The following is a 21,309-nucleotide window of genomic DNA, read 5'->3' on the forward strand; positions in this document are numbered from 1 at the left end:
AAAAGTTGACTTTATCTCTTCACATGTATTTATTAGTTTTAAACCATATTTGTAAAAGTCAAAATTTTGTATTTAAAGACAATGAGTTGAAGTAAATAAAAGTGAAAATGCTAAAATATATTTAATTATGTAAAATTTAATATGAACTATTTAATTATTCATTTTATAAATTTCATAATTTCGGAATAAAAGTTTCTCTACATTCTTTTTATCTGCTTAGCTCTCAAAACTTATTATAATGTATTTTCTTGATAAGATCCTAATAGTTAGACAATAGTTGAATGAAGATCATGATCGATTAAAATTTCTTTTAAAATAATAATATTTTTCTTTTTATTATATGTGAATAATTTAAGGTTTTCACATGTTAAAGCAAATAAGAAAGATAATTTTTTTAAGTAGTTTTACTTTTTATTGTCATCTTTTGGTGATTTAGATGATTTTTTCTTTCTTTTAAGTTATCGATCTCTATACGTGTGTTTCAATTCCTTTAATATCATTCAATTGTTTTTGTTTAGCGAATAATAAACTTTCAAGTAAGAAAATTATGTTTTAAACATAAAAAATTGTGTGTGTCTATGTTTTAAAATGTTATTTTTATTTACTAAAGTGTTGGATGAACGTATATTAAGTAAATATGTAAATTTGTGAAATTTGGTCTAAAATTACGAGTTACATCACATAGCATTATCTACTGTTTTTTTTTTTTCATAAGTAATTTACTTATGAACATTACATACTTATTAATTTGTATGTGACTTACTTACAGATGATTCTGTATTTAACTTACTCAACATTACATATAAAATAATCCTATGTAATTTTTTACAAATAATTACGTATATAATATTGTCTACGAATTTTTTTATATGTAAAATTACTTATACCTGGTTTATCTACAATTTTTTTATGTCATATGTAGCTAATATTCAATTACCTACAAATTTTATGCATTACATAAATATTTTGTCGTAAAAAAAAATCAATTTTTTTTTAGTGTTAGTTGAATGTTTAAATATAATAGGATAATATTATGATGTATTATTGGCATCTTGATGATGAGGTTAAGACTCTCATTAATGAATGAAATTGTATTTGAACTATTCAATTTGTTAGGATTCATAATTCAATTTGAAAATTTTACTTTTGGTTAATTATGTAATATTCTATTTTTACATAATTCTTTAACCAACCTTTTAATTTAGAGCATCATATATTATTGTGTAACAAGTACAATTCACGCATACACACATTAAAAGCTAATTCTTAGAATAATATATATATATATATATATATATATATATATATATATATATATATATATATATATTATTCACACTATACTCCTAAAATATCATACACAATAAATTATAATTTTCAAATCCATCTCAATAATATAATCTAATTTTTTACATTTCAAAAAAATACTTAATAAACATGTCTCAAAATAACTCAAATTGAAATAATTACTTACATCTCGTATAGAAAATCTTAATAAAAAAATCTCATTTAATTTCTCGCTATCCAAAATCTTCATTATATCATTAGATTCATAAATAAAGTGTAAACTATTTTTTAAACAAATTTTATGCTTAATGCTTCAATTTTTTAAACCAAAATATCTTTTAAATACACGCATTTTATCATCACTAATAATCTTACCCATATGTCACATTTCCATCGTTTGCAATCATGTCAACCTATATGAACCATTTCATTATCAATTATGACCCGACACTATAATTATTTTTCTCAAAGTTCTTCAATAATTTTAAAATCTGTCAGACAACCTTTTTCTTTAACCATCCAATGAAAACTTTTGTAACAGCAATTGCTAGATGGTCAAATCATACCTTGGTACATAGAAAACGGAGTTTCTTTGAATTCAATTAATTTTGATACCATTTACTAAAATAATAACAATAATTTAATTTTATCTCAAATGTATATGTTTAAGAGAGCATAAAGAAGGAGAACGATAACAATAATAATAAAATGATTTAATTATTCGATTGGTTCGTATTTTGATGAAAAAGTTTTAAGTTGGTTCATTTTAAAATTCGTTAAAACGTTTTGATCAAGTCTTTTTTGTTAGTTTTTTGATAGCAATGTTACTTATGACGGTGGGATGTGACAATATATAACAGATATGTGTTAAAAAATTTAAAATTGTCATAGAAATGGAGTTGTTTATGTTGGATCCATTAAAATATTATGTTTTGAAAAGTTTCACATTATTTAAGATAATTTAAAAATAGGAATTAGTAATTATATAATGTAAAAGTTTATGATGTTCATTATTCTAGTTAAAAATAATTTAATTTTGTATTTGACTCTTTTTTTTTATTGATAAATTATTTATAGGGTTCTTTATGTAACAATCCAATTTTAACTTCTTAAAACTAATAAAGTGAAATATTTTATAATAGTGTTTAAAATAGATAATTCATTGCATAAAATATACTAATAAAGTGAACATAGAGTATATACATATATTTTTATTTTTACTTTCTACCTTATTTCAACTTTAATTTTCTTTTTATTTTCTATTTCTATACGTATTCATATTTTTATCTTTTATCTTTTATTTATTTTTTATTATTTTTTTTAATTTTATTGTTTTTATTTTATTTTATATATTCATTTTATTTTATTTTTATTTAAATTTTTATCTTATCTTATTCCCCTTTTATTATTTCCGTTTTGCTTTTAAAAAAAGAAAAAAATAATATTAAAAAAAATTAGATGAAGTGAAAATGTGGAAATTGGAAGTACTCTGCTGACAGTTCCCTCTCCATACAAGGGAAAGGTTCAAACCTTAGATTTTACTCCATCTCTGTGTCACAAAAATAGAAATGTTGGATATCTGTTGTGTATGTGTATTACTGTGGCACCATGGCAGTCGTAGAGCAGAGGTATAGGGTGGCTGGAAGCAGAGCTATTGAAAAGGGGGCACCACTTCAAAGCAGAGGCGAGGATTTTATGGTTTCAAAAGGAAGATACAGACAAAAGGATTTTAGAAAACGGAGAGAAGAGAGAACAAAGAGGAACAATGAGAACAAAGGAGAGGTGCGACACCTCTAATACTTGAGTGAGCATGTTGCAGGTGCGTTAGGGACATCAAAACATGTTGCATTCTCATGCATAACCACCGAGACAATCGAGAGCAAAACTCACGCAGACAAACACTCTTTCACAACAAAGTATATTCTTCTCCACCTACACACAACTTCCAAGCATAAAAAAAGAGCAGACATGGTGGGAAGCACTCAAGTTAGAGAGAATGCACCAGCCAAAGCAGAAGGGGTGAGGATAAGCAACTGCAAGAGGTATGCACCCAGTCTTGAATAAATCCGATCTTGAATAAATGAATGTTGGAGGGAGCATGATGGATTCCTGTGTTAGGCTTGATGTGTTGGTGTGTTACCTTTGGATTATAGTCAAATATTGTTGTTGTTTGAGTCTAAAAATGGAATATGCTACACCAAAACCAAGCATCACCGTGCACTCATGCTCTCATGCTCTCGTACCATCATCGTGGCCATCGTAATCTTCTTCATCTACCCTTCAGCTATCCCAAATCATAATCTCCACTCACCCAAAAACCCATTCTCCATTCTTCTTCCCCGATAAAACCATCCAAGCATTGAATCATCAGCTCCATTTTCACCTCCGCCACTGGATTGTATAATCCCCTATACCTTGCATCTGCATCTGAAAAAAGGAAGATACAAAGAAATAGAATCCAGACACTACAACCTTCATCACCCAATCACGCACCATTCCACCACCTCACCCTCAATCTCTCTCACCACCACCGAACCGATACACGCCACTACCTGCAACTTCGATTTCTTCATTCAACCACAACATCTCTCGTTCTTCCATCAATCTCCAACCTGTTAGTGGATTTATGTTTATTTGCATATTTACGTTTGTGAGTTATTTTATTTAAATAAACGGTCTTATGCTGACCGATTCTTTAGGGATTGAGGGAGCTATATATTAGCTACCCGATTTTTCAGAAAAGCTTCCCATGAGTTGCGGCAGAGTGGGGAAGCAGTTTTTTTATTTTATCTTCTGCAAAACTATTTAAATACTGTAATCCTCTGAAATAAACAACACAGACTTGAGATTACAAATTCAGAAAGCATTCTTACCTATATTCTGTGTTCACAATTTGGTATCAGAGCTCCTTCACAGGGGCCTGAACCAAGAAAGCTACCGTGAGAGATCATGAGAGGGAGAGAGAGAAACACTAGAGAGTTCTGCTTTCTGAATTGGGGTTGGGAAGAGTGATACACTGTGAGTTTTGGGTATACCTGAAATGGCTGAACCAAGCAAATACGTTCAACCCGCCATTCCAAAGTTTGATGGTCACTATGACCATTGGGCAAAATTAATGGAGAATTTCCTGCGCTCTAAGGAGTATTGGAGTTTGGTGGAACACGGTATTGATGTTGTCCCAGACAAGGCAAGAGCATCAGAAGCAGAACTCCAACGGCTGGAAGAACAAAAACTCAAAGATTTGAAGGTGAAAAATTATCTCTATCAAGCAATTGATAGAGAAATTTTGGATACAATTCTAAATGATGAAACGTCCAAAAATATATGGGATTCCATGAAACAGAAATTTCAAGGGTCCACAAGGGTGAAACGTGCGCAATTGCAAGCCTTAAGCAAGGAATTTGAGACACTGCAAATGAAGGAGAACGAAACAGTAAATTCCTACTTTGGCCGCACTTTAAAGATAGCCAAAAGTATGAAAGCAGTAGGAGAGAATATGCAAGAAAGTGTCATAACCGCTAAAATTTTATGGTCTATGACAACAAAATTCAACTATGTAGTATGCTCAATTGAAGAATCCAATAACTTGGACACCATGACTATAGATGAATTGCAAAGTAGTCTATTAGTTCATGAACAGAGAATGACACACTCAGTGGAAGTCGAGCAGGTTATGCAAACTGTGTTTGATGGAAGAGGAAGAGGAAGAGGGAGAGCAAGAGGAGCCTTCCGAGGTAGAGGAAGGGGGAGGCAAACATTCAACAAGAATGAAGTTGAATGTTTCAAATGTCATAAACTTGGACATTTTCAATATGAATGTCCTATGTGGGAGAAGAAAGCAAATTATGCAGAAATGGAGGAAGAACACGAGGAAGAAATTTTACTAATGACTATCGCAGAAAGCAAAGAAGTAAAGAAGAATGAGTGGTTCTTAGACTCAGGGTGCAGCAACCATATGAGTGGCAACAAGGGGTGGTTTTCAGAATTAGATGAGAATTTTAGAGGCAAAGTAAAGCTGGGAAATGATACCCATATAGCTGTAATGGGGAAAGGAAGTATTCGGATGAAGGTGAATGGATTGATGCATATTGTCACACATGTGTACTATGTTCCTGAATTGAAAAATAACCTATTGAGTATAGGACAACTTCAGGAAAAAGGGCTGAGTATTAAAATTCAGAACAATACTTGCACTATTACACACCCTGAGAAAGGAGAAATATGTGAAGTTCAAATGAATGCTAGCAGGATGTTTGTGCTGATAGCAGCCATGGGAATAGATACGTGTCTCCAGATGAATGCAGAAAACAACTCTCAATTGTGGCACAACAGGCTCGGACACCTAAGCTATGATGGCTTAAACACCCTTGCCTCTAAACAAATGGTGACAGGTTTGCCTCGAATTACAATCCCTAAAAATATTTGCACACAATGTCTGGCAGGAAAACAACACAGGAACACTATGTCCAAGAAAGGAGTATGGAGAGCATCAAAAAAACTGTAACTAATTCATGCAGATTTATGCGGGCCAATCAAACCAACATCAAGCAGCAATAAGAGATATTTTCTAAGTTTTATTGATGATTTATCAAGAAAAACTTGGATATATTTCTTAAGTGAGAAGTCTGAAACATTTTCTTTGTTCAAAAGCTTCAAAGCATTAGTTGAAAATGAAGTTGGAGAAAGTATTATCTGTTTAAGAACAGATAGAGGAGGAGAATTTTCTTCAAAAGAATTTGACGATTTCTGCAGAAATCACGGAATAAGAAGGCAATTGACTGCTGAGAGAAAGAATAGAACCATCATGAATATGGTTCTTTCTATGCTAATTGGAAGACAGGTTCCAAAAATCTTTTGGCCAGAAGCAACAAAATGGTGTGCACACATTCTGAATAGAAGCCCTACATCAGCCATCCAGGATAAGACCCCAGAGGAAGCATGGAGTGGAATAAAACCATCTATTGATTATTTTCGTGTGTTTGGGTGTCTAGCTCATGTCCACACACCAGATCAGCAGCGGGTTAAACTTGATGACAAAAGCAAACCATGTGTTCTGTTTGGAGTCAGTGATGAATCCAAGGCATACAGACTCTTTGATCCAGTCAACAAGAAAATAATAATCAACAAGGATGTTATATTTGAAGAAAATAAAAGTTGGAGGTGGGAGCAGAGTGGAGCAGAAAAACAGCAAGAAATTGCTGAAAGAGAAGATGACATTGATACACAATCTGAATCCAACAACGAGGAGCAGCAGCCAGAACCAAAAACTGTAGGAGCAACTATCAGAAACGAACCTCACACTCAAACATGTGAGGTCCCAACTGAAGGGAGGGCGAGAAGAAATAGAAGAAAACATGTATGGATGGCAGACTATGAAGAAGGGGGAAGCATATATGATGACATCAATACTAATGCTATGCTAGTAGCAGAAACTGATCTAGTAACCTTTGAAGAGGCTGTTAAGAGCAAGAAGTGGCGAGAAGCAATGGTGAAAGAGATGGAGGCTATAGAGAAAAACCAAACTTGGGAATTAACTCATGCTCCCAAAGAAGTGAAGCCAATTGGAGTGAAGTGGATTTACAAAACCAAGCTCAAGGAGAACGGTGAGGTTGACAAATTTAAAGCAAGGTTAGTTGCAAAAGGCTATGCACAACACTATGGAGTGGATTACACATAAGTGTTTGCACTAGTTGCCAAATTAGACACTATTCGCATAATTCTATCTATGGCTGCACAAAATAGCTGGCTTATTTTTCAACTTGATGTGAAAAGCGCATTCCTCCATGGAGAACTAAAGGAGGAGATATATGTTCAACAACCAGCTGGATTCATAGAAAAGGGACAGGAAGAAAAGGTGTACAAATTAAAGAAGGCACTTTATGGGCTCAAACAAGCACCCAGAGCATGGTACAACAAAATAGAAGCATACTTCTTACATAATGGCTTTGAAAGATGTTTTTGCGAACATACACTGTTCACAAAGTCAGCAAAGGAAGGTAAAATTCTTATTGTAAGTCTATATGTGGATGATTTAATTTACACTGGCAATGATAGAGGCATGTGTAATGAGTTTAAGAATTCTATGATGTCGATGTTTGACATGACTGACTTGGGGAAGATGAGGTATTTTCTGGGAATTGAAGTTTTGCAGAGTACACATGGTATCTTCATATGTCAACGAAAATATGCCCAAGAAGTATTGGCTCGATTTAATATGATGGAGTGCAATGCAGTAAAGAATCCAATAGTTCCAGGAACCAAGTTATCCAAAATGGATACAGAAACTAAGGCAAATGCCACGCTCTTCAAACAAGCAGTTGGAAGTCTTATGTATCTGACTGCAACCAGACCTGATTTGATGTATGCGGTCAGTCTAATTAGCAAATTCATGGCTAATCCTTCAGAGACTCATTGGAATGCTATCAAACGAATCCTACGATATCTAAAGGGAACTACTGAGCTTGGAATATTCTACAAGAAAGGAGAAGATATAAAACTAGTGGCTTATAAAGATAGTGATTATGCAGGTGATATAGACGATAGGAAGAGCACATCAGGATTCGTATTCTCCTTAGGAACAGGTGCAATTTCATGGTCATCCAAAAAGCAGCCAATAGTGACGTTATCTACTACAGAGTCAGAATACATAGCTGCAACTTCATGTGCATGTCAATGCATCTGGATCATGAGAATTTTGGAGACCATTGGTTTTAAAGAACAGAAACTCATTCTAATTCTGTGTGACAGTAATTCAGCTATTAAGTTATCTGAAAATCCAGTATTTCATGGCAGAAGCAAACATATTGATGTTAGATTTCATTTCTTAAGAGATCTTGTCAGAGAAGGAAAAATCAAGTTGAGCCACTGCAGCACCCAAAATCAAATAGCTGACATAATGACTAAGCCACTCAAGCTGGAGCAATTTGTGAAGATCAGAAGTATGTTGGGCATGATTGAAGCATCAGAAATAAACTAAAGCTTAAAAGCTTAAAGCTTTAGTTTAAGGGAGGGATTGTTAGTGGATTTATGTTTATTTGCATATTTACGTTTGTGAGTTATTTTATTTAAATAAACGGTCTTATGCTGACCGATTCTTTAGGGATTGAGGGAGCTATATATTAGTTACCCGATTTTTCAGAAAAGCTTCCCATGAGTTGCGGCAGAGTGGGGAAGCAGTTTTTTTTTTATTTTATCTTCTGCAAAACTATTTAAATACTGTAATCCTCTGAAATAAACAACACAGACTTGAGATTACAAATTCAGAAAGCATTCTTACCTATATTCTGTGTTCACACAACCTTCACAAAAATAACCAAAACCAGGGAACCTCTATTCATCATCCTCGACCCACCGATACAATGAGACACCCAAATCCATTCATCCAACCTAGCAAAAATCAGAAACAGAGAACAGTGAGGTGAGTGAAGTCGAAACGGCGACACGAGCACCGGCAGCTCCGTCGACAATGGCCGCGTCGCCGGCGTTTAAGGTCGTGCAGACGCGCGTCCCAGGGCCTGCAGTTGTGTTGGTGGTGTCGAGAGGAAGAGGCTGCGGGGTTAGGGTTTTTGTTTTTTTGAGAGAATAAAGGAAAGTGGTCTGGCTTTTCTTTTTCTTTCTACACCTCCACTGTTGTTAACCCACGCTCTATGTCTCATGTTAGTTTTGGGCCTGTTTTATGTTGTGTGCATTCCCATCATTAGGATCCCGTACCCCATGTTTCATTACTCACGCCACTAGTGACTACTTCCTGCACCACCAGTTTTCCTGATCACACAATCCATTGGGCTTGTTTGTTATCTTACTCACTGCAGCCCATGTCTTGCTGTACACACCACAATTACTGACTGCACCCACTGTTTAGAGCATGCACTTTCCTATGCATCTTGTTTCTTTTCTCACCTAGTTTTTTTTTCTTTATTTATTTATTTAATTTCATTTTCATTTTATACACTTTTTCTCTAAAAAAACCCAAAAATATTTAAAAATCATAAAAATTCACAAAAATAGAAAAATAGGGAAAATAAAATACCAAAGATAATTTTTCTTTTCTTCATTGTGTTCATTGTGTCTATCCAGTCGCTCGCATCGCGTGACACTATTTTTTCAAAGATACCAAAAATAGTCTTATTTCTCTTTTAGTGTATGTCCGACCGCCCGCGTCGTGTGACACGTATTTTCAAGTAATTCAAAAATACCAAAAAAATATAAAATTTCAAAATATAAAAAACATCAACATTTTCAAACAAACAAGCTCTTAAGAACTACGTGATCCTTGATTCTCCCTGTGAGATACGTAGGAGTAGGCCAGTCCTTGTCAGGTTCACCTCCAAAAAAATCAAATCATTTTCTCAAATTGTTTTCCAATTTTTTTTTAAAGAACTACGTAACCCTGAGTTCTCATTTTTAATGAGAATACGTAGGACCAAGGTCAATCTTTGTCGGGCCCACAAACTTAAAAAAAAATATTTTTGTTTCTTTTTAATATTATTGTCTTATTAATTTTGGGAAAAATTAACATTTTGAAAATCACATAGACTTTGCATTTTTAATTAAAGGGCGGGCGTTGTAGGGTGCTAACACCTTCCCTACGCATAACCGACTCCTGGATCCTATATCTGGTTTTTCGCAGACTTGTCTTATCTTTATCGTTTTCCATAGTTTTCCAGAATAACTATGGTGGCGACTCCAAATCTCTTTTTCAAACCCGTTTTCTTTTTTGGTTCGTCGTCCTGTCGCGATTCCGGTTGCGACACTTCTCAAAACCTTCTGCTCAAACCGAAAAGGTGATCATCGCAAAAGCAAGACAAATAACATGAGACAGAAACACAAAAGAAGTGTAAACTAATTGAATAAAATGATACATATGTGTTATAAAATAGATCATATACATATAAATGTACAAATTCAAAGTATATAAATCAATCACACAACATGTCATATTATAAATTGAACTCTTTTAGACTGAATATTATTCGGATACGTGCACTTGTGTCAAAATAGTGAAGTCATGCACTTGTGGTGATATAACCTGCTCTACTGAGTTACCCTACATATGATTGATCCCTTTTACAATCATAAGAATAATGGAACCATCCTTATGACATGATCTCCTGCTATTCTTACTACTTAATCATTCTCCTCTACATGAGTATGAATAGCTAATAAAGTTCAGGATAACCTCACAAAATGAAACTGAGGTTGTCAATGCACACTGTAATGAAACACATTACCAATAGGATTTTCTCCGAAGAAAATACCCTACAACAACATCAAAATATACATTTGTTTCATGATACAAATCAATCATTTCATAAGTAGCAATTCACATTTGTCATAACACACCAAAATTTAGCTTAGAAAACAATTACTATATTCTAATGTATTTGCTTAACGAGATCATCCATTCGCTCAACGAGTAGTGCCAGTGACCATAATGGCTTGCTCAACGAATGAATTACTAGAAATCACATAGGTAAATTCCTCTAAATTTCGTCTAGCGATTGTATTCTCGGTCAAAAACTACAAAGTCAATAAGCTCCCTGACTTTGAATTCGCTCAACGACTACAAATTCAGTAAGCTCTATAAATATGGAATCGCTCAACGAGTTTGCATAATTCTGCAAACCCTAATTCTGCATAATTATGTTATCCTAAACTAGTCTAAGCATTCCAATAACCATTACAGATGCCAAAACCTACCAATTACAATTTCACAACATTTATCAACTCAATTTATCACATTTGCAATACTAATCATGCAACATTTTAAATTCTCATTATGCAACCCCAATCATGTAAATTTGAGGATTTATCCCCTAACTCAACTGGTAAAACTCATCACACAACTCAATCATGCCGACAAATCATAGTACACTAATGCAATTATTAATTCAAACATGTGTATAACTTAAAAACAATGCAGTTAGCTTGCCTTAGCTATTATCCAGACATCTTAATGTCAAACACAACAGGATGTTCTATCTACACATAGAAACATCACAAGAACGATCAAAGAACGATAAGGACATACCGTTATAATCACTAATCAATGTAACAATCCTAATTTCTTAAATTTTCTCTTGGTAATTATAATTAAGATTATAACTCATTAATAATATTTGTAATTATAGTTAAACTGAGTTACAATCTATTTATTAACTCAGTAACAAAGTATTTTGAAATATAGTTAACATAGCTCGTAAGTACTCTAAAATAGGAACTAAAAGCTTAATAGAGTACTCCAAATTAGGAACTAAAAAAAACTAACACATATTCTCTAATTCATTCCCATACTACTTCGGTAGATAGCTCCATCTCCATTGCCATTATTCCCATTCGCTCCTAAGTCTACTTTCGTAATCATCGCAAGAATAGAAAACAAAATATACAAAATGCAATATAACAAAAATAATCTATAATTGAAAGATATCATAATTTTCACCAAAGTTTTAAATTAAAGTCAATTAATTAAAAAGTCCAAGAATCACCCTACAGAGAAATTTCTAAACTTAAGACTTTTGCTTCTGGAATACTAATATATTGAATGGACTCGTGAGACTCTGCACCTATCATATTGACCATCCTCTCCTCATTCTATACAATAATAACTCAAGTGGTATCTCATCTAGTACCTAGTACTGACAGGGTTAACTTCACTAGCTCCTTAAGTATGATCTTCTTTCATATCATACCCGTCAGCTATGTGAAGTCTCTTGTGACTCTCATCACCTAGTTATTCTATTGTTTATTATTTAAGGATCTGGATCCAAAAGACCTAGTAGATTTTGTACTTCTTTTTTCTTTGATAGAAAAAAAGAAATTTGTAAATGTAGAAACAAAATTCATCAAAGAAAATACTTTACTCTATCCATAGAGGAAAAAATGAATTGCACAGGTACAAAAACCATATGCATCAATACGCAGAAAATGCTTGTATGGTTATTGAATATACTTTTTGCCCTTTATCTTATTTGTCTTTGTCCCTCTTTTGTTACCTTTATTTTGGGAATAAAGACAATCTTTAGCAATCTACCGATATAGTAAAAATAATTCTAAAAAGATTTATCAAGATAAGGGAAATACCACTTAAGTGATATAATTAGGGTAATGATCCACCAACCTGCTAGTTCTTTTTATGAGGCACAAGCGGGAGATTTTGTCCTGGAAGCAGAAGAACTACTGAAAATGCGTGAAACTATCACAAGGATTTATGTATAAAGAACGGACAAACCTTTATGGGTTATATTGGAAGACATGTGGAAAGGGATGTTTTTATGTCAGCAACAGAAGCCCAAGCTCATGGAATTGTAGATCTTGTAGCAGTTGAATAAAAAAATTGGTGGCAAAGGTTATTCTAATTAAATACAGGATTGAAAATTTAATTTTTTACTTTATCTTACTTTACATTTTAAAATAAAATCATCTCTATGTGAGTTTGATACTAGTAGAGTTAAGATAGTCTCATAAAGTCTCCTTCAATACACTTGACCTCATCCTATATTAGCATTTCCTCTTAGAAGTAACCAATGTAACAATCATAGCACACTCAACTTTTAGAAGAAATATTATATTTATAAAATATTCATTTTTTTCTCATCTTCACAAGTTATATACCCTTTAAAATATTACATTTATAAAATATTCATTTTATACATACAAATAAGCTAGTCGATATAAATTTAAGAACTCACTCAGAGGATCAATCCTACATATATTTACCCTTTAAAATATAATTATTTATTAAATTTTTGAAAATTGACCGTTATTTTTACAAGTTTTTTATAAAATTGTCTATCTCTACTTCTTCTCTTCTTCTTTATTTATCAACGATTATTCTCTCATATTTTCTTATATATTTCACCTTATTTTTAGTAAATATAATTTTATTTTATATATTAACTTAATAACATTACAATATATCATCTATTAATATAATATCATACATATTTAAAAAATACGTACATACAGATGCGATAACACTTGTGTTTATAGTAATTAGTGTTAAAAAGTTAGATCAATTCTAGAAAATAGAACAAAAAGTTTTCTGCTTTGGTTTTATTTTTTTGGCAAAAATTGGGAGGCCCAGGGCGTTTTTTATGAGCATCGTTTACTGCTTTAGCCTATCACTATTATACTAATGATAAATTTATGGGTTAATTATGTTTTTCGTCCCTAAAGTATTATGCGATTTTGTTTTTAGTCCCTCAATTAGTGTTTGCTCCAATTTGGTCCCTCATGTTTTGAAACGATTGGAAATTATCCTCTTTTTTGGACGCCGTTAGTTTTGTTTGACACCTGGCAAACGGAGTGCCACATATGGATCCCGTTTTAAGCTGTGTAAATGGAGTGTGTTTCTCCGGCGACGCTGTTCTTAAACTGCTGTTGTTCGCCGGCTAGAAGGATGGAGGCTCGAATAGATTGGAGATGATGCGTTCTCCATTGACGGCTTAATGCAGGAGGTGGTTTAGCAAATCTGTGGTTGCTCATACCTGCATAACAGTGGTGCTCGAATCTGAAGGTGTTCGCTGCTGCGTCGCAATGGTTGTGGTTTCCGCTACTGTTATGGCTCGTTCTCGCTCACGGCTGTGCGGAGAAGATGGAGGTGGCGTTGCTCGCGAAATCTAGATTTGCGGATGGTTGTAGGTGCGTCACAGGGAAGCTTCGTTGGCTCGTGTTTGCCAGAGTTTCAGATCTACGATGAAGAATGGAGGTGTTGTTGCTGTATGCGCTGCTGCAGATCTGTGGAGGTTTTTTGCGTTTTGATGAGGGCAGCGTGAAAATGGAGCGACAGAGGTTCTGCTAATTGCATCAATTGTTAAACTATGTTGTGGTGGCCGTGTGCAACCTGCAGGCGCTATGATGACGGTGGAAGGGCGGCTCACGGTGGTGATGGTGGCAGCCGCAAGGTTCAAGGCTGCTGTTGGATGAAGGTGCCTAGGGTTTGAGGGAAGAAGATGATGATGATGTGGCACTACTTCATTGGCTGAATTTTGAGTTGCTAGCTCATACGTGGCACTCCGTTTGCTAGGTGTCAAACAAAACTAACGGCGTCCAAAAAGGAGGATTATTTCCAATCGTTTCAAAACATGAGAAACCAAATTGGAGCAAATGTTAGTTGGAGGACCAAAACAAAATCGCATAATAATTGAGGGACGAAAAACATAATTAACCCTAAATTTATATTATAAATTCATATAATAACACCTTAAGCTTTAAATATTCAAACTTCTTCAACTTCGTTACTCCCTACTTACATTTTCTCTAAATTATTCTTTAATAATTACTTTATATTTGTAACTTTCATAAAAATATAAAAAATTACTCTATTTGATAATTTTATCATTTTTATTAAAAATTTATTTGTCAAAAAATTATTTTTCGAAATTCAAATACCAAAAAAGCATACAATTACTCACATGTTCTCTAAATTATTCTTTAACAATTACTTTATATTTGTAACTTTTGTAAAAAGATAAAAAATTACTCTATTCGATAACTTCAAATTTATCAAAAAAATTATATTAATGAAGAAAATGAACATATATAATTCTTATGCGGAACAAGTTAGAATTGTTTATGTTAAAGTTAAGTTATCGGTAAAAATAATTATTTATTTATACTATTCACATGTACTATGTTACTGTCGTATATGTATTTTTTTTATGATAATTAAAATTAATAAAATTATTATTACAGTTATAAAAATAAATATAAATAATTTTTACAATTTTTTTTAAATATTTTTTTTATTTTATACATTAATTTAATAAATATTAAATAAATAAATAATTAAATTTAAAAAGTTATTGATAAGATAATTATATTAATTTAAAAACCTTTTACTTAAATAGTAAAATAGGAAAAACAATTATCTGAACAACAACAACAAAAAAATCTTATATATACAGAGGTATAGGTTATTTTAAGATAAAGTTTTGGAAAGTGATGAATAGTTGGAAAAGAGAATCCACCTTTCCATAGTAAACCATGGTTAAAAGGCTATACCTATTTAACTGTAGTGTATAGCTGGCAGCACAATCCTCCTATAACCAAGTCGTTCAATGCCGTTGGACACGTGGAAGGTGAGATTTCATCCCAACCTCCTCCATCGACGTTATTTTTAGGCTAACATCAAGATTAGGGTTCCTGAAGATGAGGCTCTGTGTCTACACCGAAAACATTTATTTCTCCTTCACCTTAATTTCCCCATTCTTTTGAAAAGTTTTCATAGTCATCTGAATCATGGAGATGGAACGAGTTTTTGAATTTCCTCACACTCACATGGATCGACGCCCGAGAAAGAGAGCACGGTTGGGCTGGGACATCCCTGAGGCTTCTAAGGTACCTTTTTCTTTCTAAAATCTGAGATCTGATAACTCTTTTCTTGTTATCGCGCTTCCATTTTTGGTTTTACTGTAGATCTAGTTGAATATCTGTAGATTAGGTATGTGGGTCGGTAACGTTTTCTTTTGTCTCAGGGTTTCTGTGAGGATTTGTTCTGTTTTACCTACCCCTTTAATTAACGTAATGAAACGGTGTGCCGGTACAAAATTTGATGTGGGTGTTTTTTTTTCCCCAATTTTTCTTGCTCTGTGAATTTTTTTGACGTGAATCATTGTTCGTATGTACGTATGCATCTAGAATTTGTCATCGATTTTCATTTTTTTTATTTGTATAATCGGATCGTTCATTTTCTTTATAATTTAATAAACATTTTGTAGTTATTATTTACAAATAGGGAATTCTTTATGTAAGTTCCAATCCTTGAAACCAAATGTAAATGGAATTTGGAAAACGAGGTGCTTGTGTTATTTTGTTTCGATACTAAACTGATTGTATTTTTTTGTAATATTCTGAGGTGGTTGTGAGAGGTCTTGCTTGGGTTGATAACAGCGGGATGAAGTTTTTTTTAACTATTAAGTGGTACATGAATGGATGACTGTGTGTAGGCTCAGGTAGGATTGTTTTGTGGACAAGATGTTGGGACTATTTCCAGCTATGCTCCTTCAAGTGGTCCCTCAGAACATGGCACTAGTTCTCTATTTGTTAAGGCAGTTGCTCAAAATGGTTCTCCCTCTTGGCGAGACGATGACAAAGATGGACATTACGTGTTTGCGCTTGGAGAAAATTTAACTTCTCGCTGTAATTACACTTTTACCATCATTAAGAAATTTACGTTCATATATATCATGGTCAAATAATAGTTTACGTGTTTAGTAGCTGTAATAATTTGCTTGAATAACTTAGCATTATAATATATATATATATATATATATATATATGCATCTTCACATCTTTAACTTTTAAGTGTGGAGTTAACTTATTTTTTTTATCTAATACCTTAACTAATCAAGTTCATATAAGATTTTTATCATTAAGAAATTTACATTCATATATATCTTGTTCAAATAATAGTTTACGTATTTTGTAGCTGTAGTAATTTCCTTGAAGAACTTGGCATTCTTATATATTTGCATCCTCACATCTTTAACTTTTAAATGTTGAGTTAATTTATTTTATATCTAATACCTTAACTAATCAAGTTCCTGTAAGATTTTTATATCTTGGTGCACCAAGGTGGGAAAACAATTTGGAATTATATGTTAAAACTGACGAAGGAACATTTTATGTCACAAATATTTTGGAAAAACTATTCCGTGTCCTAATGCTTCCACTGTTGATACTTCTATATTATGTTTGCAGATAGGATTCATAGCAAAATGGGTGAAGGGACTTTTGGGAAAGTCTTAGAATGTTGGGACAGAGAAAGGAAAGACATGGTTGCAATAAAAATTATTCGAGGGATAAAGAAGTATCGAGAAGCAGCCATGATAGAAATTCAGGTGTTGGAACAGCTTGGTAAACATGACAAAGGAGGTAATCGGTAAGTAGATTTAATCTAATCTATCTTCTATGTTTGTACAAGCAAACTATAATAAAAAGTCCTTGAATCCATTGCGCTGGTTAAATGCGTTTATTCCTTGCAGTTGTGTGCAAATACGGAACTGGTTTGACTATCGTAATCATATCTGTATTGTAAGTATTTAATTTGTGATGGAATGATTTCCCCAATTTACAAATACTTTGGGGGTTAAGACAGTGGTGAATTTAAATGGTTTTAACAGGTGTTTGAGAAACTTGGACCAAGCTTATACGATTTTCTTCGGAAAAACAATTATCGCTCCTTTCCCATTGATCTTGTCCGTGAGATTGCCAGACAACTATTGGAGTGTATAGCATGTGTGTAGTATTTACTTGAACTAGCTTCCTTTTAAGCTATTTCTTCCACATCTTTCACTTTCTACATACTATTATTGTTATATATTTAACTGGTAATGCAATACATATTGTAGATTTAGTGTACTCGTGGAATGTGTTGTTTGTGTGTCGATTGGATAATTTTCTAATAGAATTATTTTATGAATTTGCAGTCATGCATGACTTGCGGATGATTCATACTGACCTCAAGCCGGAAAACATACTACTAGTGTCACCAGAGTATGTCAAAGTTCCTGACTACAAGGTACTTTTCTTTTCCATACACGTGATTCGTTTTTGTTTTAGACTAGGTGCACATTTTGTTTCTGGAACTGTTTGCACTATTAGAGTGCATTTTATGCATGAATATGTAACTTGGAAGTTTTTGATTTTTACAACATCGAGTCTTTAGTTTCAGTCTGGAACGAGTTGGACCTTGAGAACATAAAATGAAATAGTTTTTCTTGTTTAGATTGGTTGACGACAGATGATTGACATCCGTTGTTTTATTAACAGAACACATCCAGATCTCCTGGTTCCTATTTCAAAAGGGTTCCAAAATCAAGTGCTATAAAGGTTATTGATTTTGGCAGCACCACTTGTGAGAGAGAAGATCAGAATTACATTGTATCAACTCGTCATTATAGAGCTCCTGAAGTTATCCTTGGTATAATATATACTTTCCTAAATGGCATGTTTGCATGTTGTCCTTTGACAACTGTCTGCTAAATAGTTGACTTTTGCAATTGATTGATTTAGGACTTGGCTGGAGCTATCCGTGTGATATTTGGAGTGCGGGATGTATATTGGTTGAGTTATGTACGGTATGTTTGTCTCTTTCAAAACGTTTACACTTGTATTTATCCATCTTATGGTTTCTATTTTATAAAATGCGACTTTCTATCACAGGGCGAAGCTTTATTTCAGACTCATGAAAATTTAGAACATCTTGCAATGATGGAAAGGGTACTTGGATCATTACCACTGCACATGTTGAAGAGAGTCGAGTAAGTGACTTATCCTGTGAAACTTTGAATTGGTTAATACTTAAAGTTTGATTATTGAGTTTCTATATTGTTTTACACATGATTAGCCGACATGCTGAGAAGTATGTTAGGAGGGGTAGATTGCACTGGCCTGATGGTGCGACTTCAAGGGAGAGTATCAAAGCTGTAATGAAGCTTCCAAGGCTACAGGTCTGTTTAATTTTTCACTTTTTGATTTAACTGTATAGAGCAATTTGAATTATTTATATTAATAATGAACCATTTTTCTCTGCAAATATATGCAGAACCTTATAATGCACCACGTGGACCATTCAGCAGGCGATCTCATACATCTCTTGCAGGGGTTACTTAGATTCGACCCTTCTGAAAGGCTTACAGCCAAAGAAGCTCTTAGACATTCCTTCTTTATGAGAGATCACTTTAGGAGATAATTCACTTTCTATGACACACTGCATCACTGACCTTATCAAGGATGTGCACAAAGGAACTCACGTCTGTGTGATGGCTTATTTTTCTGCAGCGTTCCTCACTCCGAGGCGCCGAAAAATCCTTATTTACGGAATTTCGAATCAATCTGAATTCAATGTACAGAAGAAAAATATGCAAATTATGGGGGGTAAAATTAGATTATGGGCATGAGTCGTTGCATCCTGACCTCTTTGCGGGAATTGAAGTTTCTATACGAGGGGAATTAAATGACTCGATTCTTTTCCCGCGTCACCCTGGTTGTGAAGTTTGGCTGACTTTGAAACACCGAAACAAGCTGTGATTTTCGAGTCTAAATTAAAGAGGGAGTAAGCTTTAATTGCAAGAGCAGAAGACTGAGTTGGTTATCGTAAACTGAGTTCGTGATGCACTGATGGTGTTTGTAGATATCGTTCATTAGTAAAGATGTTGGGTAGTTATAAATTATTAGCTGAATGATTTAACTAAAAATAAAAGTTCAATTATGAGGAAATCTTCTGTATACGTTTAGAAGTGTGAAATACAATGTCTGGCTTATTAAAAATAATGTAACTTCTGTAGTAACATATTTCATTGAAAAAGACAATATAATAGATATGCTTAAAAGTTTAGTGTATAAGAATAAATAAATAGAGACTAGCATGTTTAAGTAATTATAATTATGTGTATATGAGTACATAATTATGATTTCAAAATTATAAAGACAACTGGATAACCCTTTTATTGAATTCAACAACTGATCACAATGGAAAGGAAAATTTCAGAATATTGTCATCTGCCAAACTAATTGCTAGAGAAAGAAACTATCCATTCATCTAAAAGATACTAACACCACTAAAATAACACATCACACACAAAATGCAATAAAATATTAAATATTCTGATAAAGCAAAACAAATAGTTAAGCCTTGTAAAATATTAATACAGTTATCTAGAAATATTATATACGATTACATGAATCTTCTAAGAATTTTTAAAAAGAAAAATATCCATAAACATCATTAACTCTATTCAGTAGTTTCCCTAATGTAAGCAACAGGTAAGTTAGCCAAACAACAGACAGCGAGGTAAAGTAGAAAATTATAAAGAAGAAAATAAGTTATGTCACTTTAACATCAATATAAACACAATACATATTATTGTAAAATCCATACTTTTAAATAATTATATTATTTATTTTATCCTTATCTCAAAAAATAAGAGTTAAAAAGATTTGTGCTTTATCTAATATTGTATTATATTTAGATATAATTTAAACATTTAAAAATAAATAAAGTAATTTTAAGAAATATTATAACCAAGTAAAACGAAAATAATATTAAAGTAAATGATAATATATATATATATATATATATATATATTAAAGAATTATTTAATTAAAAAAATAAAGAAAGAAACTTATAATAGTTGAGAGCATAAATAGACAAGGAGATAAGAAAACGAAAAACAAAAGAAAAAGAGAGAAGATAAGGATATTAAAAGGAATAAACATGCATTTAATGTATATGTGATCACTCCTTGTAAATGTGTATGAATTTATCACGAAGGTATAAAACAAAGAACGGAAAGCAAGTTACCTAGTTAACAAAGATATGGATAAGGCTTAAGGCTTATATCTTTGTTAATAAGAAAATCTTTGTATTAATAAGATGTTATCATGATTTGGAAAAAATGTGCACTCGGTTTGAGGATGAAATGAAAGAGAAAATGTAAAAGGAGTAAAGGTGAGTTAATTGACAAAAAAAATAAGAAGAGAGAGAAAATGACAAAGAAAGAGAGAGAAAGTTTGAGCAAAAATATTTGAAAAATATCTTAGTCTTCTAAAAATATTGTTAGAGTATCTCTTCAACTAAAAAGGTAAGGGGGTATCTCCTCAACTAACAAGATAAGGGAGAGTGAGGTTAAGATCTTTTTTATATTAATCTTGATTAACTCGTATGTTATATTAATCTTTTATTTATTTTGAAATATATTTACTTCTACTTAACTTATTTTCATTTGTTATCATTTTATTTATTTATATTTATATTATTTAATTTATCTCGAGTTATGTATTGGTTCTATTTATTTATATTATTTTATTTTATCTCAAGTTATGCATGAGTTCTATTTATTTATTTCATTGAATTTATCTTCTGTTATGCATTAATCCTAATTATTTATTTCATTTAATTATCTCTAATTACGCATTTATCATGTTTATTTATTTCATTTCATTTATCTTAAGATATACACTAGTTCTTTATATTAATATATATTTTTTGTTATTATATTTGTTTATAACATTCTAATC

General features: G+C 32.5%; 1 protein-coding gene across 2 annotated transcripts; it reads left to right on the forward strand.

Moving 5' to 3' along the window:
• Positions 1–15,339: 15,339 nt before the first annotated feature.
• On the forward strand, positions 15,340–19,509 carry LOC114178362 (serine/threonine-protein kinase AFC2-like). Of its 2 annotated transcripts, XM_028064207.2 has the most exons (11): positions 15,340–15,627; positions 16,236–16,428; positions 16,990–17,170; positions 17,274–17,322; positions 17,412–17,526; positions 17,718–17,809; positions 18,061–18,211; positions 18,304–18,368; positions 18,454–18,551; positions 18,638–18,740; positions 18,836–19,509. In XM_028064207.2, the coding sequence occupies exons 1-11, from the start codon at positions 15,529–15,531 to the stop codon at positions 18,980–18,982; spliced, it is 1,293 nt and encodes a 430-aa protein (XP_027920008.1). In that variant the 5' UTR covers positions 15,340–15,528; the 3' UTR covers positions 18,983–19,509. The 2 variants fall into 2 exon arrangements, with proteins under 2 accessions (XP_027920008.1, XP_027920009.1); XM_028064208.2 differs by lacking the exon at positions 16,236–16,428 and having other exon boundaries at positions 15,356–15,627.
• Positions 19,510–21,309: the final 1,800 nt, after the last annotated feature.

Source organism: Vigna unguiculata, chromosome 3 (assembly GCF_037176805.1).
Source record: "Vigna unguiculata cultivar grain cowpea cultivar isolate G323 ecotype 2 chromosome 3, ASM3717680v1, whole genome shotgun sequence".
In the NCBI taxonomy this organism is placed as follows: Eukaryota; Viridiplantae; Streptophyta; class Magnoliopsida; order Fabales; family Fabaceae; genus Vigna; species Vigna unguiculata.